General features: G+C 43.3%; 1 protein-coding gene across 1 annotated transcript in view; it reads right to left on the bottom strand.

The window, feature by feature from the left end:
* Positions 1-17,160, bottom strand: part of CYP7B1 (cytochrome P450 family 7 subfamily B member 1) — a 47,207-nt gene extending 30,047 nt beyond the window's left edge. Inside the window, exon 1 of the mRNA XM_077808683.1 lies at positions 16,985-17,160. Within this exon, the coding sequence (XP_077664809.1) occupies positions 16,985-17,160 (176 nt within the window). The remainder of the gene's footprint in view (positions 1-16,984) is intronic.
* Positions 17,161-25,392: the final 8,232 nt, after the last annotated feature.

The following is a 25,392-nucleotide window of genomic DNA, read 5'->3' as shown; positions in this document are numbered from 1 at the left end:
AGATCTGTAATCAAGTGACCAAAGAGATTGAAGTGTTCTCCAACTGGTTTTTGGATGTTATAATTCTTGATGTCTGATTTGGGTCCATTTATTCTTTTATGTAGAGACTGTCCAGTCTGACCAATGTACATGGCAGAGGGGCATTGCTGGCACAGGATGGCATATATCACATTGGTAGATGTGCAGATGAACGAGCCTCTGATAGTGTGGCTGATGTGATTAGGCCCTATGATGGTGTCCCCTGATTAGATATGTGGACACAGTTGGCAACGGGCTTTGTTGCAAGGATAGGTTCCTGGGTTAGTGGTTCTGTTGCGTGGTATGTGGTTGCTGGTGAGTATTTGCTTCAGGTTGGGAGGCTGTCTGTAAGCAAGGACTGGCCTGTCTCCCAAGATCTGTGAGAGTGATGGGTCGTCCTTCAGAATAGGCTGTAGATCCTTGATGATACGTTGGAGAGGTTTTAGTTGGGGGCTGAAGGAGATGGCTAGTGGTTTCTGTTATTTTCTTTGTTGGGCCTGTCCTGTAGTAGGTGACTTCTGGATACTCTTCGGGCTCTGTCAATCTGTTTCTTCACCTCAGCAGGTGGGTACTGTAGTTGTAAGAATGTTTGATAGAGATCTTGTAGGTGTTTGTCTCTGTCTGAGGGGTTGGAGCAAATGTGGTTGGATCATAGAGCTTGGCTGTAGACAATGGATCGTGTGGTCTGGATGAAAGCTGGAGGCATGTAGGTAGGAATACCGGTCAGTAGGTTTCCGGTATAGGGTGGTGTTTATGTGACCATAGCTTATTAGCACCACTGTGTCCAGGAAGTGGATCTCTTGTGTGGACTGGTCCAGGCTGAGGTAGATGGTGGCATGGAAATTGTTGAAATCATGGTGGAATTCCTCAAGGGCTTCTTTTCCATGGGTCCAGATGATGAAGATGTCATCAGTGTAGTGCAAGTAGAGTAGGGGCATTAGGGGATGAGAGCTGAGGAAGCGTTGTTCTAAGTCAGCCATAAAAATGTTGGCATGCTTTGGGGCCAACATTCTGGGTGGACTCCTCCTGAAGGTCGAGACAACAGACTGGACTTCTACATAGAGTGCTTCCGCCGACGTGCACGGGCGAAATTGTGGAAAAGCAGCATCACTTGCCCCATAACCTCAGCCGTGCAGAACACACTGCCATCCACAGTCTCAGAAACAACTCTGACATCATAATCAAAAAGGCTGACAAAGGAGGTGCTGTCGTCATCATGAATAGGTCGGAATATGAACAAGAGGCTGCTAGGCTTTCTACAAGCCATTACCCTCTGATCCCACTGAGGGTTACCAAAAGAAACTATGCCATTTGCTCAAGAAACTCCCTGAAAAAGCACAAGAACAATTCCGCACAGACGCACCCCTGGATCCCCGACCTGGGGCATTCTATCTGCTACCCAAGATCCATAAACCTGGAAATCCTGGACGCCCCATTATCTCAGGCATTGGCAACCTGATAGCAGGATTGTCTGACTATGTAGACTCCCTCCTCAGGCCCTATGCTACCAGCACTCCCAGCTATCTTCGAGACACCACTGACTTCCTGAGAAAACTACAATCCATTGGTGATCTTCCTGAAAACACCATCCTGGCCACTATGGATGTAGAAGCCCTCTACACCAACATTCCACACAAAGATGGACTACAAGCCGTCAGGAACAGTATCCCCGATAATGTCACAGCAAACCTGGTGGCTGAACTTTGTGACTTTGTCCTCACCCATAACTATTTCACATTTGGGGACAATGTATACCTTCAAATCAGCGGCACTGCTCTGGGTACCCGCATTGCCCCACAGTATGCCAACATACTGGGTCGTCCTTCAGGATAGGTTGTAGAGCCTTGATGATGTGCTAGAGAGGTTTCAGTTGGGGGCTAAAGGTGATGGCTAATGGTGTTCTGTTATTTTCTTTGTTGGGCCTGTCCTGTAGTAGGTGACTTCTGGGAACTCTTCTAGCTCTGTCAATCAGCTGAATTGGAATTAACTTGCAAACTGGATACAACTAACTTAGGCTTGAATAGAGACTGGGAGTGGATGGGTCATTACACAAAGTAAAACTATTTCCCCATGTTTATCCTCCTCCCCCCCCCCCACTGTTCCTCAGACGTTCTTGTCAACTGCTGGAAATGGCCCACCTTGATTATCACTACAAAAGGTTTCTCCTCTCCTCCCCTCCCCCCCGCTCTCCTGCTGGTAATAGCTCACCTTAAGTGATCACTCTCCTTACAGTGTGTATGGTGACACCCATTGTTTCATGTTCTCTATGTATATAAATCTCCCCACTGTATTTTCCACTGAATGCATCTGATGAAGTGAGCTGTAGCTCACGAAAGCTTATGCTCAAATAAGTTTGTTAGTCTCTAAGGTGCCACAAGTCCTCCTGTTCTTTTTTCAATCAAATATAACCAAGCTATTTATGTCTTTTAAGGAGACAAACAAATAGAACTCAAAGTTTGCAATGGTCAAAAGGCTAAACTCGCCACTACTTCTGTCAGGCCAGAGACTTAGCAGAGCAATTTAAACACTGAGGCTCTAATTGGTGGGAGTTAAGCAGTAGAGGTATTTCCCTGGGTTAAAACAGCCCTTTCTGCTCTGTTACGGGAAAGAGACAGAAACACAATTTGAAAGAATAAGGAAGCAAATGCTGTCCAGCACAAACACACACCTACTCAGGTTTTTTATTCCCTATTGCACAGGATAAAATCAACCAACCAAATACACTCAGTGAACCCTGGAAAGCACCAAAAATAACATCCTCCACCAGCAACACAACACACACATATATAATAATAAGGTTTAAAAAAGTCCAGGCCAGCCTTTCTGCCTGACAGTTCAAATTTTGATTTCCCAAATCCAATCTCTATCTTAACAAAATACTGAAGTAGATTGCAGACCAATCAATTAAGGCCACTTAGAAAATGTATTTATCTATGTAGGGCCCGTTTGTGACTGGTTCTCATGTAGGATGTGTTAATGGTGGCACCTCTCCCTTAGAGCGTCCATACAAAGACCTATGTGTGACCCAGGAACATGTTGATGCCAAATGGCAGAAGGCACAGCGGATGCACAAAGTTTTACAGGTATTCCCTGGGTCAGATATATCCATAATAGTCCAAAGGGAAGCATGTGAGGTCCCTACCAAGAAAAAGTAGTTCACAGATGATCCTAATTGTTACAAGATGTCTGTATGGGAAATAGTTTAAGAGATATGTAAAATATTAGGTTCCAAAACTGTTGAAGTAAAGCTTAGAGACAAGGTGGGTGAGGTAATATCTTTTATTGGACCAACTTCTGTTGGTGCAAGAGACAAGTGAAGCTTGTCACCCGAGTCAAAGCAAGCCCCTGAACAATGAACATCCATGGAGACAGGCTGTCTGCGCCAGGTGTGAGCCTGAAAACTTACAAACAAAAAGGATGCCCAAGATATGTCTCTGAAGAGGGGATCTCTTGGGGCAAGAGACAATATTCTGTAACTACATACAAAAAGAGGAGAGGGGACAAGACTTTATTCTTCACCAAGGAGACAAGCTGACAGTGTGTCTTGTCCCATGAAAAAGGTATCACAGCCTGCCTGTTAGGAAAGCACTTGTGAGCAACACTTACTGAGACATGAGTATCCTGTTCATTAAGTCTAGTCTCTAAACTGTTTTATGACTTCATGTTATATGTAACCATTTGTTTCCAATACTTCTACTTGCTATCACTCAAATCTCTATACAGTAACTCCTCGCATAATGTTGTGGTTATGGTCCTGAAAAATGCAACTTTAAGCAAAACGATGTTAAGTGAATCCAATTTCCCCATAAGAATTAACGTAAATAGGGGAGGTTAGGTTCCAGGGACATTTTTTTCACCAGACAAAAAACATATAATACTGTACACAGCAATGATGATTGTGAAGCTTGGTTGAGGTGGTGAAGTCAGAGGGTGGAATATTTCCGGGGGAATGCCTTACTGCTAAATGATGAACTAGCATTTGGCTGAGCCCTCAAGGGTTAACACATTGTTGTTAATGTAGCCTCACACTCTACAAGGCAGCACGAATGGAGGGAGGGGAGACAGCATGGCAGACAGAGACAGAGACACACACCCTGTGTGTGGGAGAGAGAGATGTGCATTGCCCCTTTAAGTATGCTGACCCCATTCTAAGCACATTGCCTTTAAAAAAATCAGGAAGTTGAGACAGCAGCTGTGGCCAGCAAGCTCTCTCTGTCCTGAGCTCTGTCCTGTCCCCACCCTGCTCTATATGGAGAAGAGGTAAACAGGGGGCAGGAGTAGGGGGGAGGGGGACACCCTGACATTAGCCCCTCTCTTCCCCCCTCCCCTTCGCAGCAAGCAGGAGGCTCCCAAGAGCAGCTCCAAGGCAGAGGGCAGGAGCAGCACATGGCAGTGCAGGGGAGGGACAGCTGAACTGCCGGCAACTGGTAGCTTGCTGAGTGGCTGCTGCACAGGGAACTTAGGGGAGCAGGGAGCTGCTGGGGGGCTGCCGGTCCACCCTGGTTCCAAGCTCCCACCAGCTAGCTGCAACAGGCTGCTCTTCCTCAAGCAGTGGACAAAGCAGGAGGTTGCCAAACAACATTATCAGGGAGCACTGCACAACTTTAAACAAGCAAGTTCCCCTCCCTAATTGATCAGCAACGTAACAATGAAACAACGTTAACTGGCACAACTTGAAGGGAGGAGTTACTGTATTCTGTTAAATAAACTCTTATTTGTTTTCACTATAAATATTTTTAAGGGCTGTGTGTTAAGCGGAGCGGTGATCTGAGGTGTAACTGGTGAGTTGGGGTGTATTGCTTCTTTGGGAGCAGCAAGTCTGTCAATACTGAGGGTGAAATGGGCTGGATACTCCAGGGAAGTGCTCAGAGGGCTCGGGGATTGGAGTGTGACTGTAGAAAGAGAGAGCGTCCTGTGTAGGCCTAGAAGGGAGCCCATGTGTTGCCCATGGCTGGTGGAGTTGAGGGCTGATCTATGTTCAGGTATGCACAAGGCTTCCTCATGTTAAAGGCAGGTGGAAGCGAGGTGCTTAACAACCACCTTTGTAACCCAAACCCTAACCCTGGTCTGGTGTGCAAGGCTGAAAACCAGTCTCTTACCAATACTTCTCAGTATCGCTGGCTAGAAACTGGAATTTCCTTTCTGCATGAAATTCCAAAATTAAAAAAAGGCCATTCCAAAACACAAATGGAAATTGCAAAATTTCCTGCACAATGGGATTTCTGAAATTTCAGTTAGAAAAAGTCAAAACAACATTTTGGGGAGATGGGCAACTCAAGAAACCTGGGAGGCAACTGGTAGAGTGCCCGGGAGCCAGGACATGCAGGTTCTCCATCAATCTGCCAGGGAGAGGGGGAAACCATGGAGCTGGGAATGATTTTCTAACACAAAATCTAAATTTCTGGCAAAGTTGAAATTTTCCCATGGAAAGTGAATTTTCCACAGGAAAGTCATTCCAATGGGAAATTCCCATGCAATACTACAGCCTGTGATATTTGCAATCTTTACACTTGGTGATCACAGACACTGCTTCCTTCCCTCATCCACACAGGCACATAGAGTCCCAAACTGGCTGAGGAGAACTTGTCCATCCTTTCTCCTTGAGTTGATTTGTGGAACACGCTGCACCAGTCCTAAAGGACAGTACAGCCTGCGCAGACACCTTGGGAAAGATGATGTCTCAGAAGGGCACATCTCTGAGCAGTGAAGTACACTGTTCCCCTTGGGGTGGTGTGATATGCTTTGTCCTCTACTCAGGCCAGTGCCTAAATGTCATGCTTTGGCCCTTAACAGGTATTAATTTAAAAGAACTTCAATGTATTTCCAAAAAAAAATAGGTTTGATAATTGGAAAATATATTCCTTTAGCTGGTCTATGTCTGCCTTTTTCAGGTCCTTAAGTATAGGCCCTATTCTAAACAAAGGCAAACGGGTTAAATTCAAATGAAACTCCTCTATGTCTTAGATTTGTCTGAGCTAATTATGTTTATGCTCTGGAACGTATCCTAAAACTGGAGCTAAAGGATACTGTTAATCAAGTTAAAAAAATACATTCACCCTCCATTAATAGAAAGGTGAAATATTTTACAAATTTAATTGTGCATTAGTTTTGGGACTACAACTAGAAATTCTTTTTAAAAATCCACAAACCTTAAAGGACCAATTTGAACACTGTTTAATGAACAAATTAGTAACTTAGAGTAAAATATGTGTTCCTGAATGGTCAAATAATTGTCTTAGGTTAATTAAAATATTTTATGGTATTTTTCAACAAGTTGATAATTCCAACTTGGGTAAATCCCAGAGTTGGTTTAAAACTGAACTGCAGATCCAAACCACCCAAACTTTAGGGAAGTTCAGATTTAGATGTCAGTTTCCTGGGCCTAATTCTTCACTCCTTTGTGAGGTGGTTTACACATATGCAGAGTGTAAAACGTTACTATTTTGAGCAGGTAGCATTTGCATGCTCACTTTGCACAAGTGTAAATGACTACAGTGCAGTACAGTGCTAGACACTGGTGAAAAGGGGCAGGCAGGTTGGGCCTCTCCATATTGGGATCACATGGAACACCACGTTCAAACACCAGATCTATTTCCTAATGCAAACTTTCTGTCTCGGATCCAAATCTCGTAATTACATTTTGTCTACCTCCGTCATTTTAAGTGGGCAAAGTAGCCTCTATTTCCTGTCCCTAACATATTGTTTAAAGCTGCTGGGCACTGATATGGCTGAACATTTGAAATTTTAATGAAAAAAGTCAACATTTTTCAATCAGCTCCTCTGGGCACCATTAAGGTGGCTGCCATGTTCCATATGATAAGTGGCTGAATGCCAGAGGTAGATGAAGTGATGTCTATATGTAGAATTTGAAATCCACTAAAAAGTGTTAAGTTTGTGAAAGTTTCATTATAAATCAAATAATAATAATGATAAAAATGTTAACCCCTAAGCATTTCCACTGTTGAGATAACAGTAGTATTGGCTTTAATGAAAAGGAAGTGTTCCCTAGTGGATAAAGCAGGAGCAAGAGACTGGGATCCAGGACTCCTGGGTTCTCTTTCAAGTCCTACCACTGACTTCTTGCGCATTTAAATTCTCTTCATCTCCATTTCATCATTTGTATAATGCAAATAACGATATTTACCTAGCTCATGGTAATTTTGTCAGGTTCGAAAGTACCTTGATGACGAAAAGTGCTATGTATTGCAGATGCCACTTATTTTATTCATGACAAAAGGATAGATACCAACAATACTACATATTGATGGAGAATTTTTCAAAATTTAGGATGAAATCCTGGCCCCATTGGAGTCAATGGCAGTTTACAAATCACTTTAATGGGGCCAAGATTTCTCCCAGGGTGTCCAAGTTGTACTGACAAGATAAACATGTGGGTTATATTGTTCGGCTATACTGAAAGGACAGGAGACATTTCATATGGTTTTAATCAGGCCACAACTTTATTATTAGATGTCTGGGACTACCTGGCAAATAAAAGTATACAGTACAGGTAACCCCATGTTCATTCAATAACTTCCTGGGGGACTTCCACTAGCCCCCCCCCTTTTAAATTCAGGTCCCCCCAGCCAACTCATTGTTGGGCCCTTAACATTCATGCTTCCCTCCTGTAGGAGGGTTAAGGTGGGCTATAAGAAAGGGGAGGATGGCTCCCAGCTGTACCAATCATAGGAGTCCCCAACCCCTGCCCCCACCTGTTCTGTTCCTTTAACCAACACTTCCTGTTAAAGTCCTTTACCAAGCCATCTGGTCACTGTAAACCTTCCCTATGAAGTACCTGCACTGGACATCCGCCCCACACTTACATAATGAGTTGTGATATACAGCCTACCACCCTTCATGCCACACATCAACAAAGCCCTCCCCAACCCTGCTGTGGGGAAAGTGAAAAAAATCCCAAATCCACCTAGGTTGATCTGGTGGTAAAGGAAAAATTCCTTCCCAAAACCCCTAAAAAGGGGTGGCTAGCGCAAGGCCCACAGCAGGTCTTGACCAAACCTGGTATTTCACCACCTAAAGGGGAGGGAGGGTAGGTGCTGCCTCAGCCTGCTCCACGTGAAAGGGGGCTTCACCACACGGGCTGCCCCTTTTAAATCCAGGGGATGAGGCAGTGTCACCCCTTGCCCCTTTTACAGCAGTTTGACCTCTTTCTTTCCCCTCCCCAGCCATAAAACACTGATCCCTTCATTCGACCAGCCAGCCAAATCCCCTCACCCCTGCTTAAAGGTGCCGTGTGGTCATTGCTCTTAATTTACAAATCATATTTTTATGCACACAAATCTTGATATTTACACAATTACTGATATTGCATTTGTACAAAGGTGTGGATGCACCCAAGTTCTCAGCTTGCTGGTGCAATCTATATGTTGAGGATTTATTGAGAAAAAACATCTTGAATAATGGGCTTTTACGAGGGCTGTCAATTAATCACAGTTAACTTGCACGATTAACTCAAAAAAATTAATCGTGATTAAAAATTAATTACAATTAATCGCAGTTTTAATCACACTGTTAAACAATGAAATACCAATTGAAATTTATAAAATATTTTTGGATGTTTTTCTATGGTTTCAAATATATTGATTTCTATTACAACACAGAATACAAAGTGTACAGTGCTCACTTTATATTACTTTTTATTACAAATATTTGCACTGTAAAAATGACAAACAAAAGAAATAGTATTTTTCAATTCACCTCATACAAGTACTGTCGTGCAATATTTTTATTGTGAAAGTGCAACTTACAAATGTAGATTTTTTTTTTGTTACATAACTGCACTCCATAACAAAACAATGTAAAACTTTAGAGCCTACAAGTCCATTCAGTCCTACTTCTTGTTCAGCCAATCGCTAAGAGAAACAAGTTTGTTTACATTTATGGGAGATAATGCTGCCAACTTCTTGTTTACAGTGTCACCTGAAAGGGAGAACAGGCATTCGCATGGCACTTTTGTAGCCGGCATTGCAAGGTATTTATGTGCCAGATATGCTAAACATTCATATGCCTCTTCATGCTTTGACCACCATTCCAGAGGACATGCTTCCATGCTGATGATGCTTGTTAAAAAAAATGTGTTAATTAAATTTGTGACTGAACTCCTTGGAGGAGAATTGTATGTCTCCTGCTCCATGGTTTTACCCACATTCTGCCATAAATTTTGTGTTATGGTATTCTCGTATGACAACCCAGCATATGTTGTTTGATTTAAGAACACTTTCACTACAGATCTGACAAAACACAAAGAAGGTTCCTATATCAGATTTCTAAAGATAGCTGCAGCACTCGACCCAAGGTTTAAGAAGAGCAGAATCCGTCATCAGCATGGACGCATGTCCTCTGGAATGATGGTTGAAGCATGAAGGGACATATGAATCTTTAGTGCATCTGGCACGTAAATATCTTGCTACAACAATTCCATGCAAATGCCTGTTCTCACTTTCAGGTGACACTGTAAACAAGAAGCAGGCAGCATTATCTCCTGCAAATGTAAAAAAACTTGTTTGTCTGAGCGATTGGCTGAACAAGAAGTAGGACTGAGTGGACTTGTAGGCCTTAAAGTTTTACATTCAAAAATAAAACAATGAAGTTATTTTTTGTATATAATTCTACATTTATAAGTTCAATTTTCATGATACAGAGACTGCACTACAGTATTTGTATTAGGTAAACTGAAAAATAGTATTTCTTTTGTTTTTTACAGTGCAAATATTTGTATTAAAAATAAATGTAAAGTGAGCACTATACACTTGCATTCTGTGTTGTAATTGAAATCAATATATTTGAAAATGTAGAAAACATCCAAAAATATTAAACAATAATACAATACCATTTATTTAAACAGCCCAATTAATTGCAATTAATCTTTTTAATCGCTTGATAGCCGTAGTTTTTATACCTTCCAACTCATTAAAAATACTTCACATATAAGCTTGTCTTCATAATGTTGGAGTTCTCTGGTACTAACAACTATTCTTTTCATATGTTATACTGTGTACCTTTAGTTTTATCATTTTTTTAATTTAAAAAAGTACACTACAAAATGGAAATCAGAATGTAAAGATATTAGTAGCAATTGCTAACATTTCTATTCCAAGCATTTGCACAGTACTGATGCAATGTAACCTCCTGTTAATGATACATCTGTCATTTTATTGACATCCCTACACAGTTTTATTCTCTTCTAATTAAGAGAGAAAGCTAGTTATGTCAATCTATCAACTGACATCCAAGTGCTTTTGTTCTAACGTAAAAGGCAATAAACACCACTATTGTTATGCTAAAACAAAAACATGGGAATTTTAACTGAAAAACCCAAGATAAAATATATCATGGATAAATTGAAACAGGCTTACACTGTTCATAAAAAAAGGCACATGTACATATATAATGAGTTAAAGGAAGATAATACATGAAATATTAGTTCCTAGTATCGAAAACAAACAATGCAAGAATAATCTCTAATATGTCTGACTGAAATATATGAGGAGAGTGTCAGATCATAAACAATCTCAAACAAGTAGATGGCATCCACTGAACAATAAATCCTCAGGGAAAAAACTAAGCTGCTGAATACCTCAAAATACTTGCATGTAAGGACATGAGTCCCTCTCTACACTATTTAATCAAAGATATCCGCTTAATAGACTCTGGTATGCAGATGAACACACCCTGGATATGATTTCAGCACTGGCTGAGATATTAAGGAGGATTTAATGAACGTGCCTCTCCTGTGATCTGATCACCATCTCCTCCTGAAGTAAGGGTTCCTCAGCAATCCCAACAGTGAGGACTTGCAATAACGGTTCATCCTAGGAGACTCTTACTTGTTCACATCGATGCTCTAGACCCTGTTCTAACTAAAAACGTCATGGACAAGATGGTGGCAAGCCAACTTCAACAGCATTAGATGACGTCCAATTTTTAGACACTCAGTCGTCAGGCTTTAAACTTCACTACCACAAAAAACAGTGTCAGTCTCAATGGTTAAAAGCAGTGGTGGGCAACCTGCAGCCCATCAGGGTAATCTGATTGTGGGCCGCGAGACATTTTGCTGACGTTGACCATCCACAGGCACAGCCCCCCCGCAGCTCCCGGTGGCCGCGGTTCGCTGTTCCCAGTCAATGGGAGCTGCGGGAATATTTAGTTTTTCATTGTGGCTCTCTGAAAATTTATCCATGCCCCCTCATTCCCATATAGCAACAGTGGCAAGAAATATTTTCTTTCATCTTTGACTAAGAGATTGTGTCTTTTCCTCTCTGATGTGGGCCTTCTTATGATTGCCTGGAGGTCTGTTAGAGCCACCTAGACTTGCACGCTATCCTGGATTGCACAAAGAATCAGTTGGTGGAGAATGTAGCTGTTCACCTTTTATGTAGGTCTGGAAAAGTGTATTATACCTGTGCTCTATCCTTTGCATTGGGTGCCATTTCATTTCCAAGGTGGAATTCCAGACGCTGTTTGCTACATACAAACCCCTAAATGGTCTATATCCCTGTTATCCAAGACACCACCACTACTTCTATGCTACATCATAGAATACTTTAGTTGACTTCCCCAAAAGTGAAGCTCATGAGAGCCAGGGGAAGTAGCAGGGCCTCTGGAATTCACTCTGGCTGGACAGACATTTGAACCCAAGACATTCTATGGATACTATTTAAGATGCAAATTTTTGTCCAGGCTCTTCTCTAACTGCACGTTTTAGAATCACCTGGAATTTAGTCCTTTATAGCATTCTATGACATTTTTTCTTAAGGTTAGCTAGTTTGGTGATGGATGGGAGGAAGGGAATGATGTGGCAGAATACATGTTCCTTGTTTTGGAGAATGTGTTAGATCTTACTCTAAACCATATAAATTATGCATATGCAAGCCTGGATTAACCAATGTGCACTTGGCGGGGAGAAACACGTACACATCTAGGGTCAGGAGAGAAACAGGGCCTTGTTGGGGCGGGGGGGAGGCCTGCCTGCATGCTGTGGTGAGAGCCAACTGGGCAGAGCAGAGATCATGGTCAGCCCTGTGGGACAGGAGCCACTGTGGAGTGAGTGTGGGTTTGGTTCACCCTCCACAGGGGCAGGAACCCCCCGGGGCAATGAAGGTGGGGGGACCCCAACTGCCATAGTGCACAGGCCCACAAAATTCTTTAATTCAGCACTGTGCCTAAATAATATAGTAGTGTGGCTGGAGAGCCTGGCTGACAGAGGACATTGGTGGCACAAAACACCCAAAAGACAATGTCCATGGAGCACCAGGGCAGCTCCGGGAGACAAAGATTTATGTCAAAACAAGCCACAACTAATCATTTCCTTTCAGGTATGTTGGAATATTTTCCTTTGAAAATTCCAAATCTGATTTTTTCAGAAGAGAAGGTTACTCACCCTGTGCAATAACTGAGGTTCTTCGAGATGGTTGTCCCTGTGGGTGCTCCACTTTGGGTGTCTTGGCGCCCTGCGACCTGTAATCAGAGATTTGTAGTAGCAGTGACCTGGTTGACCGCTCCGAGTGGCTACCTAGCATGCGAAGCCAACCGACCCTCAGTTCCTTCTCTACCCCAGAGGATAGCGTGAAATTCTGAAGTAGACGGGAAAGGGGTGGTGGGGGGGGTAGTGGAGCATCCACAGGGACAACCATCTCGAAGAACCTCAGTTACTGCACAGGGTGAGTAACCTTCTCTTCTTCTTCAAGGAGCGTCCCTGTGGATGCTCCACTTTAGGTGACTATGGAGCAGTACCCCGCAGTGAAGGGGGGACTTCGGAGTTGGTTTATTGACAGTGGCTAGCACTGAGAATCCAAACTGTGCGTCTGTAGCTGATTGTTGCTTGAGAGTGTAGTGTTTAGTAAAAGTGTGGGCAGAGGCCCAGGTAGCTGCTTTGCAAATGTCTGTGATAGGTATGTGTCAAGGTTCCTTCCCCACTCTGAACTTTAGGGTACAGATGTGGGGACCTGCATGAAAGACCCCCTAAGCTTTTTCTTACCAGCTTAGGTTAAAAACTTCCCCAAGGTACAAACTTTGCCTTGTCCTTGGACCCTATGCTGCCACCACCAAGTGTGTTAAACAAAGAACAGGGAAAGAGCCCACTTGGAGACGTCTTCCCCCCAAAATATCCCCCCAAGCCCTACACCTCCTTTCCTGGGGAAGGCTTGATAAAAATCCTCACCAATTTATACAGGTGAACACAGACCCAAACCCTTGGATCTTAAGAACAATGAAAAAGCAATCAGGTTCTTAAAAGAAGACTTTTAATTAAAGAAAAAGTAAAAGAATCACCTCTGTAAAATCAGGATGGTAAATATCATACCTTACTGATTACAGGGTAATCAGATTCAAAACATAGAGAATCCCTCTAGGCAAAACCTTAAGTTACAAAAAGACACAAAAACAAGGAATATACATTCCATTCAGCACAGCCTATTTTACCAGCCATTGAACAAAAGGAAATCTAACACATTTCTAGCTAGATTACTTACTCACTTTTTACAAGAGTTCTGAGCTGCATTCCTGATCTGTTCCCGGCAAAAGCATCACACAGACAGACAGACCCTTTGTTCCCCGCCCCCAGCTTTGAAAGTATCTTGTTTCCTCATTGATCATTTTGGTCAGGTGCCAGCGAGGTTACTTTAGCTTCTTAGCCCTCTACAAGTGAAAGGGTTTTGCCTCTGACCAGGAGAGATTTAAAGGTGGTTACTCTTCCCTTTATATTTATGACAGTATGTTATTGAGAAATGCTATTGATGTTGATAATGCTCTGATGGAGTGTCTGCGAACTCCTGGTGGAGCAGGAAGGTTGTTCTGCTGGTAACACAAACGAATACAGCACAATATCCATTTAGATACTCTCTTTTTAGAGATGGTCTGACCCTTCAATTGTTCTGTTAATGGAGAAAGACACTAGACAATTCTCTAAATGTTTTTGTTCTTTCTAGGTAAAGGGCTAGTGCTCTGTGGATGTCAAGTGTGTGAAGAGAAGTCTCCCTGTTGTTGGCATGTGGCTTCAGGAAAAACACAGGTAAGTATATCAGCTGATTTAGATGCAAGGGCGAGGCTACCGTGGGTATGACTTTGGGGTGTGGCCGTAGGATCACTTTGTCTTTATAGAATGTGTTATAAGGGGGGGGTGTCATTAAGGCACCTAGCTCTCCTACACTTCTTGCTGATGTGATGGTGATGAGGAAGGCCACTTTCATCGATAGATGTAGCAAAGAACAAGTCACTAAGGGTTCAAATGGTTTCCCCATGAGGCTACGGAGGACGAGGTTAAGGTCCCACATGGCGTAGGTTCTTTTAGGGTTGGGTAGGTATTCATCGTGCTGTTTAGAAAATGCTTAGTCATTGGATGAGCGAAGATAGTGGCTCCATCCACATTATCATGTAACCAGGTGATTGCAGCAAGGTGTACTCTGATGGACCTGTTGGATAGCCCCGATTTTTTAAGACCCAGTATATATTCGAGGACCCTGGGCAGTGGGGCTGATTGTGGAGAAATATGGTTAGCCTCGCACCGGGTGTGAAATCATGTCCACTTCTGTGTATATGTTTTTCATGTGCTTAGTCTGCGGCTGTTCCAGAGTATGTCTTTAACTTCATCGGAATAGTCTTTGTCAATACCTGTTAGCCATGGAGAAACCAGGCCTTGAGATGGAGAAGGGCTAGATTGGTGTGACTAATACCTCACCTCCTGACACAGGAATCAAAGGGAAGGTTCAAGGTGGTTTCACTGCCACCAGTCTCAGGTATGGGAACCATGTTTATCTGGGCCATGTAACTGCAATGAGAATGACCCTGGTCTTGTCTTGCCTGATCCTGTGTATAACCCAACTTAGAAGTGGAATTGGAGGGAATGCATATATTAGCGGCGCCTCCCATTTCATGAGGAGGGTGTCACCAAGGGAGACATCTGTGGTGATTGTAACTGAAGGAGCTTTGTGTTGGAAAGGGACACCTGAGCAGACGTTTTGTGGGTGCATCCACCACTCGAGAGAATCCTTTACCTTGCGGGACATGGTGAGCCACCTGGTGAAGGAGTGCTTGTGTGTATATAGCAGGTATGAAGCCAAGCTTGTAGGCATCTCATATGTAGTCTGGAATGTTTGACGATGAAAGTTGTAGCAGCCATGTGTCCCAACAGTCATAGGCACGTCCTGGCAGATGTTTGTGGGCTGTCCGTGACTGTAGTAATCAGAGTGGTTAAGCTGAGGAAGCGCTGTTGGGGTAACCTTGCTGTTGCTTTGAGGCAGTCAAGATAGGCCCCTATAAATTCCAACTGTTGGACAGGGACCAAAGTGGACTTCTGAAGATTTATTTTAAGTCCAAGGTTTGTAAAGAGGGCCATTGTGGTTGGTGTGGCTTCTAGTGCTGCCTGCTGTGTCGGTGCGCTTAAATAGGCAGTCATCCATGTATGGAAAAATCATGACCCATAGTCTGCAAAGCTGAGCTGCAGCAACAGTGAAGACCATGGAAAAGACCATTGGGTTTACAGTCCAAAGGGTAGCAAAAGGGTAGCACTTTGTATTTGTAATGTTGATATCTTAGGGTGAAGCGCAAGAATCTTCTGAGCGCTAGGTGAATGGTGACATGAAAGTAATCATCTTATAGGTCAAGGAACAAGGGCCTATCTCCATTCTCTAATGCTGGAATTATCATTAATAGGTCACCATTTTGAATCGCTGAGTTCTCACAAACTTGTTGAGTTTGTATAAATCCAGGATGGGTCTCCATCCAACGTTTTTTTTCTGAGCGAGGAAATAATGGGAATAAAATCCTCTTCCACTTTGTTGAACTGGTACTGATTCCACAGCCCCTAATTGCAGGAGGTGGTATATTTCCTCTTGTAACAGGGGCTCGTGAGAGGGGTCCCTGAAGAGGGACGGGGAAGGGCAGTGGGTAGCTGGGATAGAAATAAATGGGACGGCGTAACCCTCCTGGATAATTTCCAGGACCCATCTGTCTGCGGTGATATTGTTCCAGACTGGGTAATAGGGTGATTCTTATTAGAGATCCAGAATTAGAGAGTGTAGAGGTCTTGGGCCCTCGACCAGATCTTCAAAATGATTGTCTGGAGGTGGAAGGCTGGTCTTGATTCTGCCTTCGTCCCATCTGCCTCTCTTTGCGGCATTGGGTATAATGTCTTTGGGGCTGGGAGTATGGTGCAGCCCGGAATTTTGGGTTGTAAGAAAAAGCAGGGCAGGTTTTGTTTCCAGGGACATAGATACTGAGAATCTTTAAGGTGACCTGGGAGTCCTTTAAAGTATGCAAGGACACATTGGTGGATTCGGCAAACAGTTTCTGACACTCAAAGGGTAGGTCATTAACTGTAGACTGTACCTACCTCGGGAATCCCGATAGGTGGAAACAAGATGCCTGATGCATGACCACGTAGGTCATGTTGGAGCATGCTGCTGTGTCCGTGGAATCGAGAAAGGCTTGCAGGGATGTCCTTGTGATGAGAGCGCCTTCGGAAATGTTGGACTTACATGCTTCTCTCCTGTCCTCTGGGAGATGTTCAATAAAAGATGACATTGTAGAAAAGAGGTTGTGTGTATATTTTGCGAGTAGTACAGAGTAATTTGTGATGTGGAATTGCAAGGTGGCGAAAGAATAGGCTTTGCACCCAAAGAGGTCTCGCCTCTTCCAGTTCTTGTTGTAAGGGATGGATCTAGACTGTTGCTGTTTGCCCCTCTGATTTACTGCCTCCATGACCAGTGAACTAGGAGTGTGGTGGGTAAAGAGAAATTCAGCCCCTTTTGCTGGCACATAATATTTTTTGTCCAACCTTTTGCAGGAAGGAGGGGCCAAGGGTTGGTGTCTGCCAGATGGCTTTCGCAGAGTCCATTATGGCAGCATTAATAGTCAGTGCTATTTTTGCTGATGGGGATGCCTGGAGAATGTCAGTGAGCTTATGTTGGGTCTCAGGGAGCTCAGAGAAGGAGATGTCGAGGGAGTCCTCTACCCTCTTAAAAGGTCCTGACAGGACTTGAAGTCATCCCCCGATGTGTGTGGTGGTGGCATGACTGTTTCATCTGGAGACAAAAATGAAATGTGTGTAGGCGGCAAGATGTCTCCTTCAGGAGCCTCCTCCTGCTCTTCAATCTCCTCATCCTGGGCCTCTGGAGGTGCTGGGTTCATTGGCAAGGGACAGCGGGGTGCTCTGGAGACTGGTGGGCTCGGTGGTCTAATGTTCTGTGCCCTATAGATGGCCTACGGGTCCCAGTATTGCCAGTTGGGTGGGAGGGCCATAGGAGGTGGCAGCCAGGATTGTGGCTGCCAGGCTCACATGTCTTCCAGTGGCTGGTGATATGAGGGTCCAGCTTTAGGAGAGAAGTGGTGAGGGGTATACAGTCCTGGGTTGTCCTCCTCATCATCACTGCGGAGAGGTGGCGCTGAAGCCCCTGGGGTGATGATCCGGCTTGGTCCGGACCTCGCTGGGGTATCTGTCAGTACCGAATAAGGGGGTCCCTGGCATAGAAGAGACTGCTAGGTCTGCCTGTCTGGTGAAAAGTTGCTGTACCAGGAAGCTCAGTGCTGGGCATGGCAGCACAGTTTGAGAAGAAAGAGTCAGAATGGTCGGTGCCGAGGTCTTGCTGAGTTGTGTATGTGCAGCAGGTGGTGCCATTACACTAGTCAGTGCCAGGACGTTTTTCGGCATGGTTGGTGCAAAGTTAGGGAGCTTGGCTTTAGATCGCGCAGCTGACTGAGAGCCTGCCCGTGACGGGTCCTCGGCTCCTCGGGAAGTCTCGGTACTGGACGTTCCCGGTGCCTGCCAGTCCGAGGCTCTCAGTGCCGTTGGTACTGGGGCAGATTTTTCGCTTTCTTTTAGGTGGATCTCGCTGTGGCAATGACTGAGACCAGTGTTTGGTCACCTTTTTAGGGACATGGTCCTTAGAAGCGGTCTTGGTAGTGGAGCCCTTGTCTGAGACTGCTGCTGGCGACCGGTGGCTAGGAGGCATCCTGGACTCTGGGTTCCGGAGGCTGGCCTGAGGGATTTCTCCATCATTAGTATCTTAAGTTGGAGGTCCCTGGCCTCCAGTGTCCTGGTAGTTGTTTTTTTATGAGGACACTTTTGGGGAATATGGGTCTTTCCCAGATAGTGGACGCATTGAGTGTGGCCGTCTGAAATGGTATTGAGAGCCTGTAGGTCAGGCAGCGTCTAAATCCAGGGGAACCAGGCATGCCTGAGGAAGGGCCAGCTCTGGAGAAAAACGGGGTAGCCCGTTTTTAATCAGTTGTCATTGACAGAGGCCCGCAGGGTTGTGGCAAAGGGTGGGGGAAATGTACACAATCTTTTTTAAAAACATGGAAGAAATTAAGACTGTTAACTGAAGTTAACTAAGATTGAGAGGATAAAGGAAAAAAGAAGGAATACGAACTATCTATGGATTTCAAGGGACGCTGCTAATTCTCCGACTTAAGCCGAGGGCGGTAGAGAAGGAACCGGAGGCAGTTGGCTGCGCATGCTAGGTAGCCATTTGGAGTGGCGCGAGATGGTTGCCAGACATGCGCAGCCAACCAGGGCACTGCTATTACAAACCTCCGATTACAGGCGCAGGGTGCCAAGACACCTAAAGTGGAGCACCCACAGGGACGCTCCTTGAAGAACTTTCTGTCCTGCAAAAACAAACAACTTTTCAACTTTTGGTTCCCATTTGGGACAAAAACAAAATTTCAAGGTATCAGAATTTGTTTCAGGATGGAAATTCCTATTTTAACCAGTTCTAGAATGTACTACTACTACAACAACATATCCTCAACTGGTATTAATCACTATTACTGCATTAATGTAAATGGAGCCAAGACAATTTACACTAGCTGAGGATCTGGGCCAGTTATAACATCAACCTCAAATTGTTATACTAACAGGATAGACTAAATGGACCACAAGGTACAAGCGTTCACAGAGCTTCAAGGGATATAAGACTAGATGGGATGGTTTCACTCTTATCATTACAGCACTCAGATTATCAGAGAAATGCTAATTACATATATAAGCCTAAGAACTCTCAAGGAAGCCTTAGAGAAGCTGAACTGTGAATGAAACCTTCAAAATCATAGCAAAATCGTGGGCCAAAATGGCAGCCATTGCATAGTCACAGAATCTTTGACCTTTGTAAAATATTGTCTCTGAATTTGGGGCTAGATTGTCTAGCACCAAAAGCTGGCAAGCCAACTATGGGGATTTTACTTAAAAGATCGGGGCCTCCCGCAGTGACACAGTCACCATAGTAACTCCTATGCCATTCCCAACCTCCCATTTCCTCTGGCTGGTTTAAAGGACATGGCCAAGGGAAAAGAGGTATGGCCAACCCTTCGATATGCCCCAGCAAGTCCTGGCTGCTGTAACAGGCACTTAGGGACATAGACAGCCAGCAGGACTTAGAGCAACCTTCAGGCTGTTCTAAGTTATACTGAGGGTCTGGGCTGGCACACAGCTGATCCAGGACTGGGGGGAACATAAAGTTGGCTTAAAGCCATCTTTTCACGTCTCTCTATGTAGGTGTGCTGTTTTTTTTCCTCACCGTAGTTGAGAAACTGAGATTGTGGGTCGGTCACCAACTACATAATTCAGTCTCCTGACTACTGTAATGAAGAAGTTTCCCCTATCTTTCTTCTGGCCTCACATTATTTGTCTTGTCGGTAGCTCACATGCCACCTTCTCTGACTGCTGTTTGATTAGATCGTTTCTTGCCTTAACCTTTCATTTTATTTTCCCTTTTGCAATTTGTTTTTGTTCAGCTTAACCAACGTATCTCTTTTCAAGAGTATTTTATTTCCATTTCCTTTTTACTATCTCTGTTACTCAGTGCTGACAGTGCTCTTCCTCCTACCCCTCTGAGCGACAGTGACAGCTTTCAGGGGTAGCTAGCGGATTTGGAAACAAGAAGTGTATGTCTGTAATGATTTTATTTTGTTTTTAAATTGTAAAACCAGACCTCTTGAATCTGGGAGCAGTTTCATTTTGAAAATAAAAATTGCCACAATATACATAACATCACTATGATCCCGATGCAATACAAATTAGATCTGAAGGAAAAGTCAAGATGGAACTATTATGTGAAATACATTGGCCTGTTCATCTAGAGAGGTTAAAGCTCAAATACCCAAAAAACATTAGCTTTATATTTTTCTACTTACAAATGAACTATTATTGTGTATGGCTGCTTGATGATTCAGAAGAATTGTATATATAACTTCCATCCCTTACATGCCAGCCAGAAGACCCACAGAATGCTTATCTACAACTTCAAATGAGAAATAAATGAGACCAAAAGTCACGACAATTCCTAAATTTAGTCTCAAATTCAGCAAACATTTTCAGAAATATGGAGTGAAATATCTAGAAAGAATATGCCTCCTCCTGCTGTAATAGAAAGGGGAAAAATTATCTACATATGCACACACATCCCCTCCACTCACAGTAAAGTCAATGCAACTTCAAACAGCAAGAGTGCAGCACTGCTATGGATCCGGCCCAGTAACTACATGGATAAGTAGCTTATTTTAGTGAACTAATTAATGGACTGCATATCATAACTGAATGCATGGCAGTAAGAAATGAAACTGCAGCCTAAGCTTGCTAAACTTGTAATAGCAACAGGCAACTTCATTAGTACTGGTGAAGTACTAGTGTTTGCCAAGGAAAAGAGAAAAGCAAGGCAACAAAATTGTCCATAATTATGAAGGAAATCATCTATGTAACAAGCTGACTAATGCCCAGAAGCTGAATGACTCACAGTATTAAGAAAATTAGAAAGGGTGTTCAGTGGTATTAAATAATGCAGCGCACTTACATGGTCTTTAACATTCTAGAAACACATGTACGTACTGTGCAATTTAAGGCCCGGACTCCTGCAAACAATTAAGCATACAAGTAAGTATTGTCAGGATCAGGGCCTACATTTAAAAAGATGTATTTTTATGTTTCAGGTTTTGTTTTGTACTTTGGGTAGGTTTAGGAATCTCTTATCATACTAACTAGGCTGTAAATATGTTTGTAGGGAGAAGGTAATCACATGTAACTCTCTCAATTGTATTTTTTAATTGAGATAAAAAAGTTTAATAGAGATTTTTACTAAGTGTTCATAATAACCCATGTGAATAAAGTGTGGCTTTGTTTTTGCCTAGCTGTTAGGCCACCAACTGAGGACTGTGAGTTTGCTCTTGCAGGTCCACTAGTTCAAACAGTAGAAACTCATGCTTTTTGTTTCAGAGAGGCTGAGTTAAATCCTCATTCAGGCCACCACTTTTAGCAATGCCCCTGGATAAGTCATGCGCAAGAAGTGAATCTGGACCTCTGGACTGAAAAAGCATGAGTCTGCTACTGCCTTGGAGCTAATGGACTTGGGCCAGATGCTAGCTGGTGTAAACTGTCATAGCTTCATTGAAGTCCAGCAATTGTGTGTTGAACAGTTAGGATCTGGCTGCAGATCTAATTGCTCCAAGGCAGTAAGAGATTCATACACCTTCATATGTGGTCTACTGCCATTAGAAAAGAACAAAGAGCCACACTTCATTAGCATAGGTTACACTCACAATCTCTGATGAATGATGGGGGGAGATGTCACATAAGTACCTGATTAGAAAAGACAATGCCTCAAGAGGACAGTATAAATGATGAAAGAAAGAGTGCCTTTCTGGACTGCATTAGTACTCCATTTTCAATTTGCTCTTTGATAGCTGTTGCTAACTTGTACCCTAGCTAGTGTAGCTATGGACAATGTTCTTATTATTTGTGTAAATGTTTAATAATTTCTTTAAAAAAATCCTTTTGAATCCTCATTGGTTTCCATCTCATAAATAGTTTCTTCTGCATGACATAAGAACATCACCTTTCACCCAGTGACTATTGAGTCCCCTTAACAGCCTTTTGGGCAGGATTATATTAAAGATTTTAGAAAGTCTAAATATATTATATTTACTCATTTTCCTTTATCTAGTATTTTGTTGACTTCCATTGTACTGCAAAATACAAGAACCATTAAAACAATTGCTAATGGCACAAACTATTTTGGCAGGAAAAGTGCTATGCTGAGGCCATCGGTAACAAATTAGAAGAAATAGCGGAAGCCAAAAATTCAGATAGCCAGTTGGATTTAAAAAATCAAAACAAAACCCAGGCGACAGCCAGATTGTCATTTCCAGTGTTCTGCAGGCTTAAGTTCCAGACTGTAGTGCTATACTCTGACAACTTTACTCCTTGGTGCCTTATTATCTTTCATTCCTATAAAAAAACAGAATTAATTATTCCAAGGGATTATATTCAAGGTCAGTTTCCCACACTTGAAGTCTATTAAGTTGTTGTGAAACAGACTCTACCATCAAGAATGAGAGGAAATTTGATAGCTGCTTTCAACTGCCTGAAGGGGCGTTCCAAAGAGGATGGATCTAGACTGTTCTCAGTGGTACCAGATGACAGAACAAGGAGTAATGGTCTCAAGTTGCAGTGGGGGAGGTTTAGGTTGGATATTAGGAAAAACTTTTTCATTAGGAGGGTGGTGAAGCACTGGAATGGGTTATCTAAGGAGATGGAGGAATCTCCTTCCTTAGAGGTTTTCAAGGTCAGGCTTGACAAAGCTCTGGCTGGGATGTTTTAGTTGGGGATTGGTCCTGCTTTGAGCAGGGGGTTGGACTAGATGACCTTCTGAGGTCCCTTTCAACCCTGATATTCTATGATTCTATGATCCTATGTTTATAGTTTATAAGAAAGCAGTAGTATTCATTCACTGTCTTGTCAATTAGTTTCATTTGTTGATCCACTGCTGTTTTAAATATTTTTCTAAATCAAATCCATTGGTAGATTTGGAAGACTAAAGACCTCAACCCTTCAAAAGGAAAACAGCTGTGTGGAGTCCCATTGGAAGAGATGTAAGAGTAAGTGGAATCTTATGCAGGATCAGGGCTTAAGGCATCATTCTGAAGTGCAATTACATGTGATTAAAATATAGAGAGATTCTTGCTTAGTTTCAGCATTGCCAGTGGTCTCTAGAAAAACAAATGAGCCCGAAAGAGGCAAGGCCCCAGTTTTTCCTCCAAAAGAACTTTAAGTTAGATAGCTATTTCAAACTGCCCAGTATTTACAACAACTATTACTAATGCCACTACGATAAAACAAAACTACCAACAACATACTTTCCTACCTCACAGAGCTGTGGTGACAGCAAATTAATTAATGTAGGCAAGATGCTCCAATACTATGGTGATGAGCATCACAGAAAAGCCTATTAAAAATGAAATTCAAGCCTCAAATAGAAAAGCAGCTGAGTAATAAATCTGCCATTTCTTTATACTGCCTTGTACTTATGTACCATGCTGCTGCAACAGCAGCACATCTCGCAAATATGGGATACTGCTAACAAATGAAACCTGTCCTATGCTCCCTTCACTGGCTTCCCATGAAATATCAAGTCATTATCTTCAAGACACTCAATGGCCTGGACCTGAGATATCTAAAAGATGGCCTAACGCTCTGAGATGAAGACTATGGTCAACAACTCCACTCCTAGTTGGCAGCCGGTGTCAAGTGGAGTGCCCCAGGGGTCGGTCCTGGGGCCGCTTTTGTTCAATATCTTCATAAATGATCTGGAGGATGGTGTGGATTGCACTCCCAGCAAATTTGCGGATGATACTAAACTGGGAGGAGTGGTAGATACGCTGGAGGGCAGGGATAGGATACAGAGGGACCTAGACAAATTGGAGGATTGGGCCAAAAGAAATCTGATGAGGTTCAATAAGGATAAGTGCAGGGTCCTGCACTTAGGACGGAAGAACCCAATGCACAGCTACAGACTAAGGACCGAATGGCTAGGCAGCAGTTCTGCGGAAAAGGACCTAGGGGTGACAGTGGACGAGAAGCTGGCTATGAGTCAGCAGCGTGCCCCTGTTGCCAAGAAGGCCAATGGCATTTTGGGATGTATAAGTAGGGGCATAGCGAGCAGATCGAGGGACGTGATCGTCCCCCTCTATTCAACATTGGTGAGGCCTCATCTGGAGTACTGTGTCCAGTTTTGGGCCCCACACTACAAGAAGGATGTGGATAAATTGAAAGAGTCCAGCGAAGGGCAACAAAAATGATTAGGGGTCTGGAACACATGACTTATGAGGAGAGGCTGAGGGAACTGGGATTGTTTAGTCTGCGGAAGAGAAGAATGAGGGGGGATCTGAAGGCTGCTTTCAACTACCTGAGAGGTGGTTCCAGAGAGGATGGTTCTAGACTATTCTCAGTGGTGGAAGAGGACAGGACAAGGAGTAATGGTCTCAAGTTGCAGTGGGGGAGGTTTAGGTTGGATATTAGGAAAAACTTTTTCACTAGGAAGGTGGTGAAACACTGGAATGCGTTGCCTAGGGAGGTGGTGGAATCTCCTTCCTTAGAAGTTTTTAAGGTCAGGCTTGACAAAGCCCTGGCTGGGATGATTTAATTGGGGATGGGTCCTGCTTTTGAGCAGGGGGTTGGACTAGATGACCTCCTGAGGTCCCTTCCAACCCTGATATTCTATGATTCTATGATTCCTCTGGCACACTGGAATTCTATAATAAAGTGAAGCTAATCTGTGTGGGCGTGGGTTCACCCACTGCAGGAGTACCTTCTCGGGGCCAGGCATGGCATAACAGCTGTCTTTCAGTCTGGTGCCCCTTGCTGGTGGTCACTCTGTCACTGTGGTGGTTGCTCTTCCCGTAACTTGGCCCCTCAGCCAGGGCTCGATTGGGAGGACACTGGGTTAACAAAAAGTCCAACATAAAACAGTCCAATATACTCTCAAGAATCTTTGGCCCCAACTCCAGGCTCATGCCACTCTGCTGGTGACTGGTACGGGAACCAAGGCCATCTTATTACAATGGGGCCAGCCCAAGGACCCTTAATGCACTAGTGGACGGTGCTCAGATACTACATTGATGAACAAAACTTAAACCCATATGGGCTAGATTAGTACTCTTCCACATCTATATTTTAGGCACAGCTTTTTCCCCTTTAACGTCTATCACAAATATATTTGAAAATATCTTCATTTTTACGTGAAATGTAGCTCATTTTTCTTTTCCTCTTCTAATTATACTTCAATTTGCTTCTGATTATTTTATAATCTTTTATTTTTGAATGTGCATACTATCATGTGCATATGCACACTAGACAGAGATGCATACACATTATCACACACAGAGTTAATTCAGCTCCCACAATTTTCTCTAGAGTGAACCCCTCTCTCTACGTCATGTGTACAATGAACTTTCTCCTTGCACATTATCATTTTTACATTAAAATGATGCAATTTTAAACGTTTATTTTCTCTTTGTATTATAAACACAGAGAAGTCTAACTGAACAGTAAATGAGTCATTTAATTCTGAGTTTCTACTGCCATCTGTAACA

The sequence above is a fragment of the Eretmochelys imbricata genome, chromosome 2, assembly GCF_965152235.1.
Source record: "Eretmochelys imbricata isolate rEreImb1 chromosome 2, rEreImb1.hap1, whole genome shotgun sequence".
In the NCBI taxonomy this organism is placed as follows: domain Eukaryota; kingdom Metazoa; phylum Chordata; order Testudines; family Cheloniidae; genus Eretmochelys; species Eretmochelys imbricata.
The sequence above is the reverse complement of the archived record's forward strand: the minus strand, read 5'-3'. Positions and strand labels throughout refer to the sequence as shown.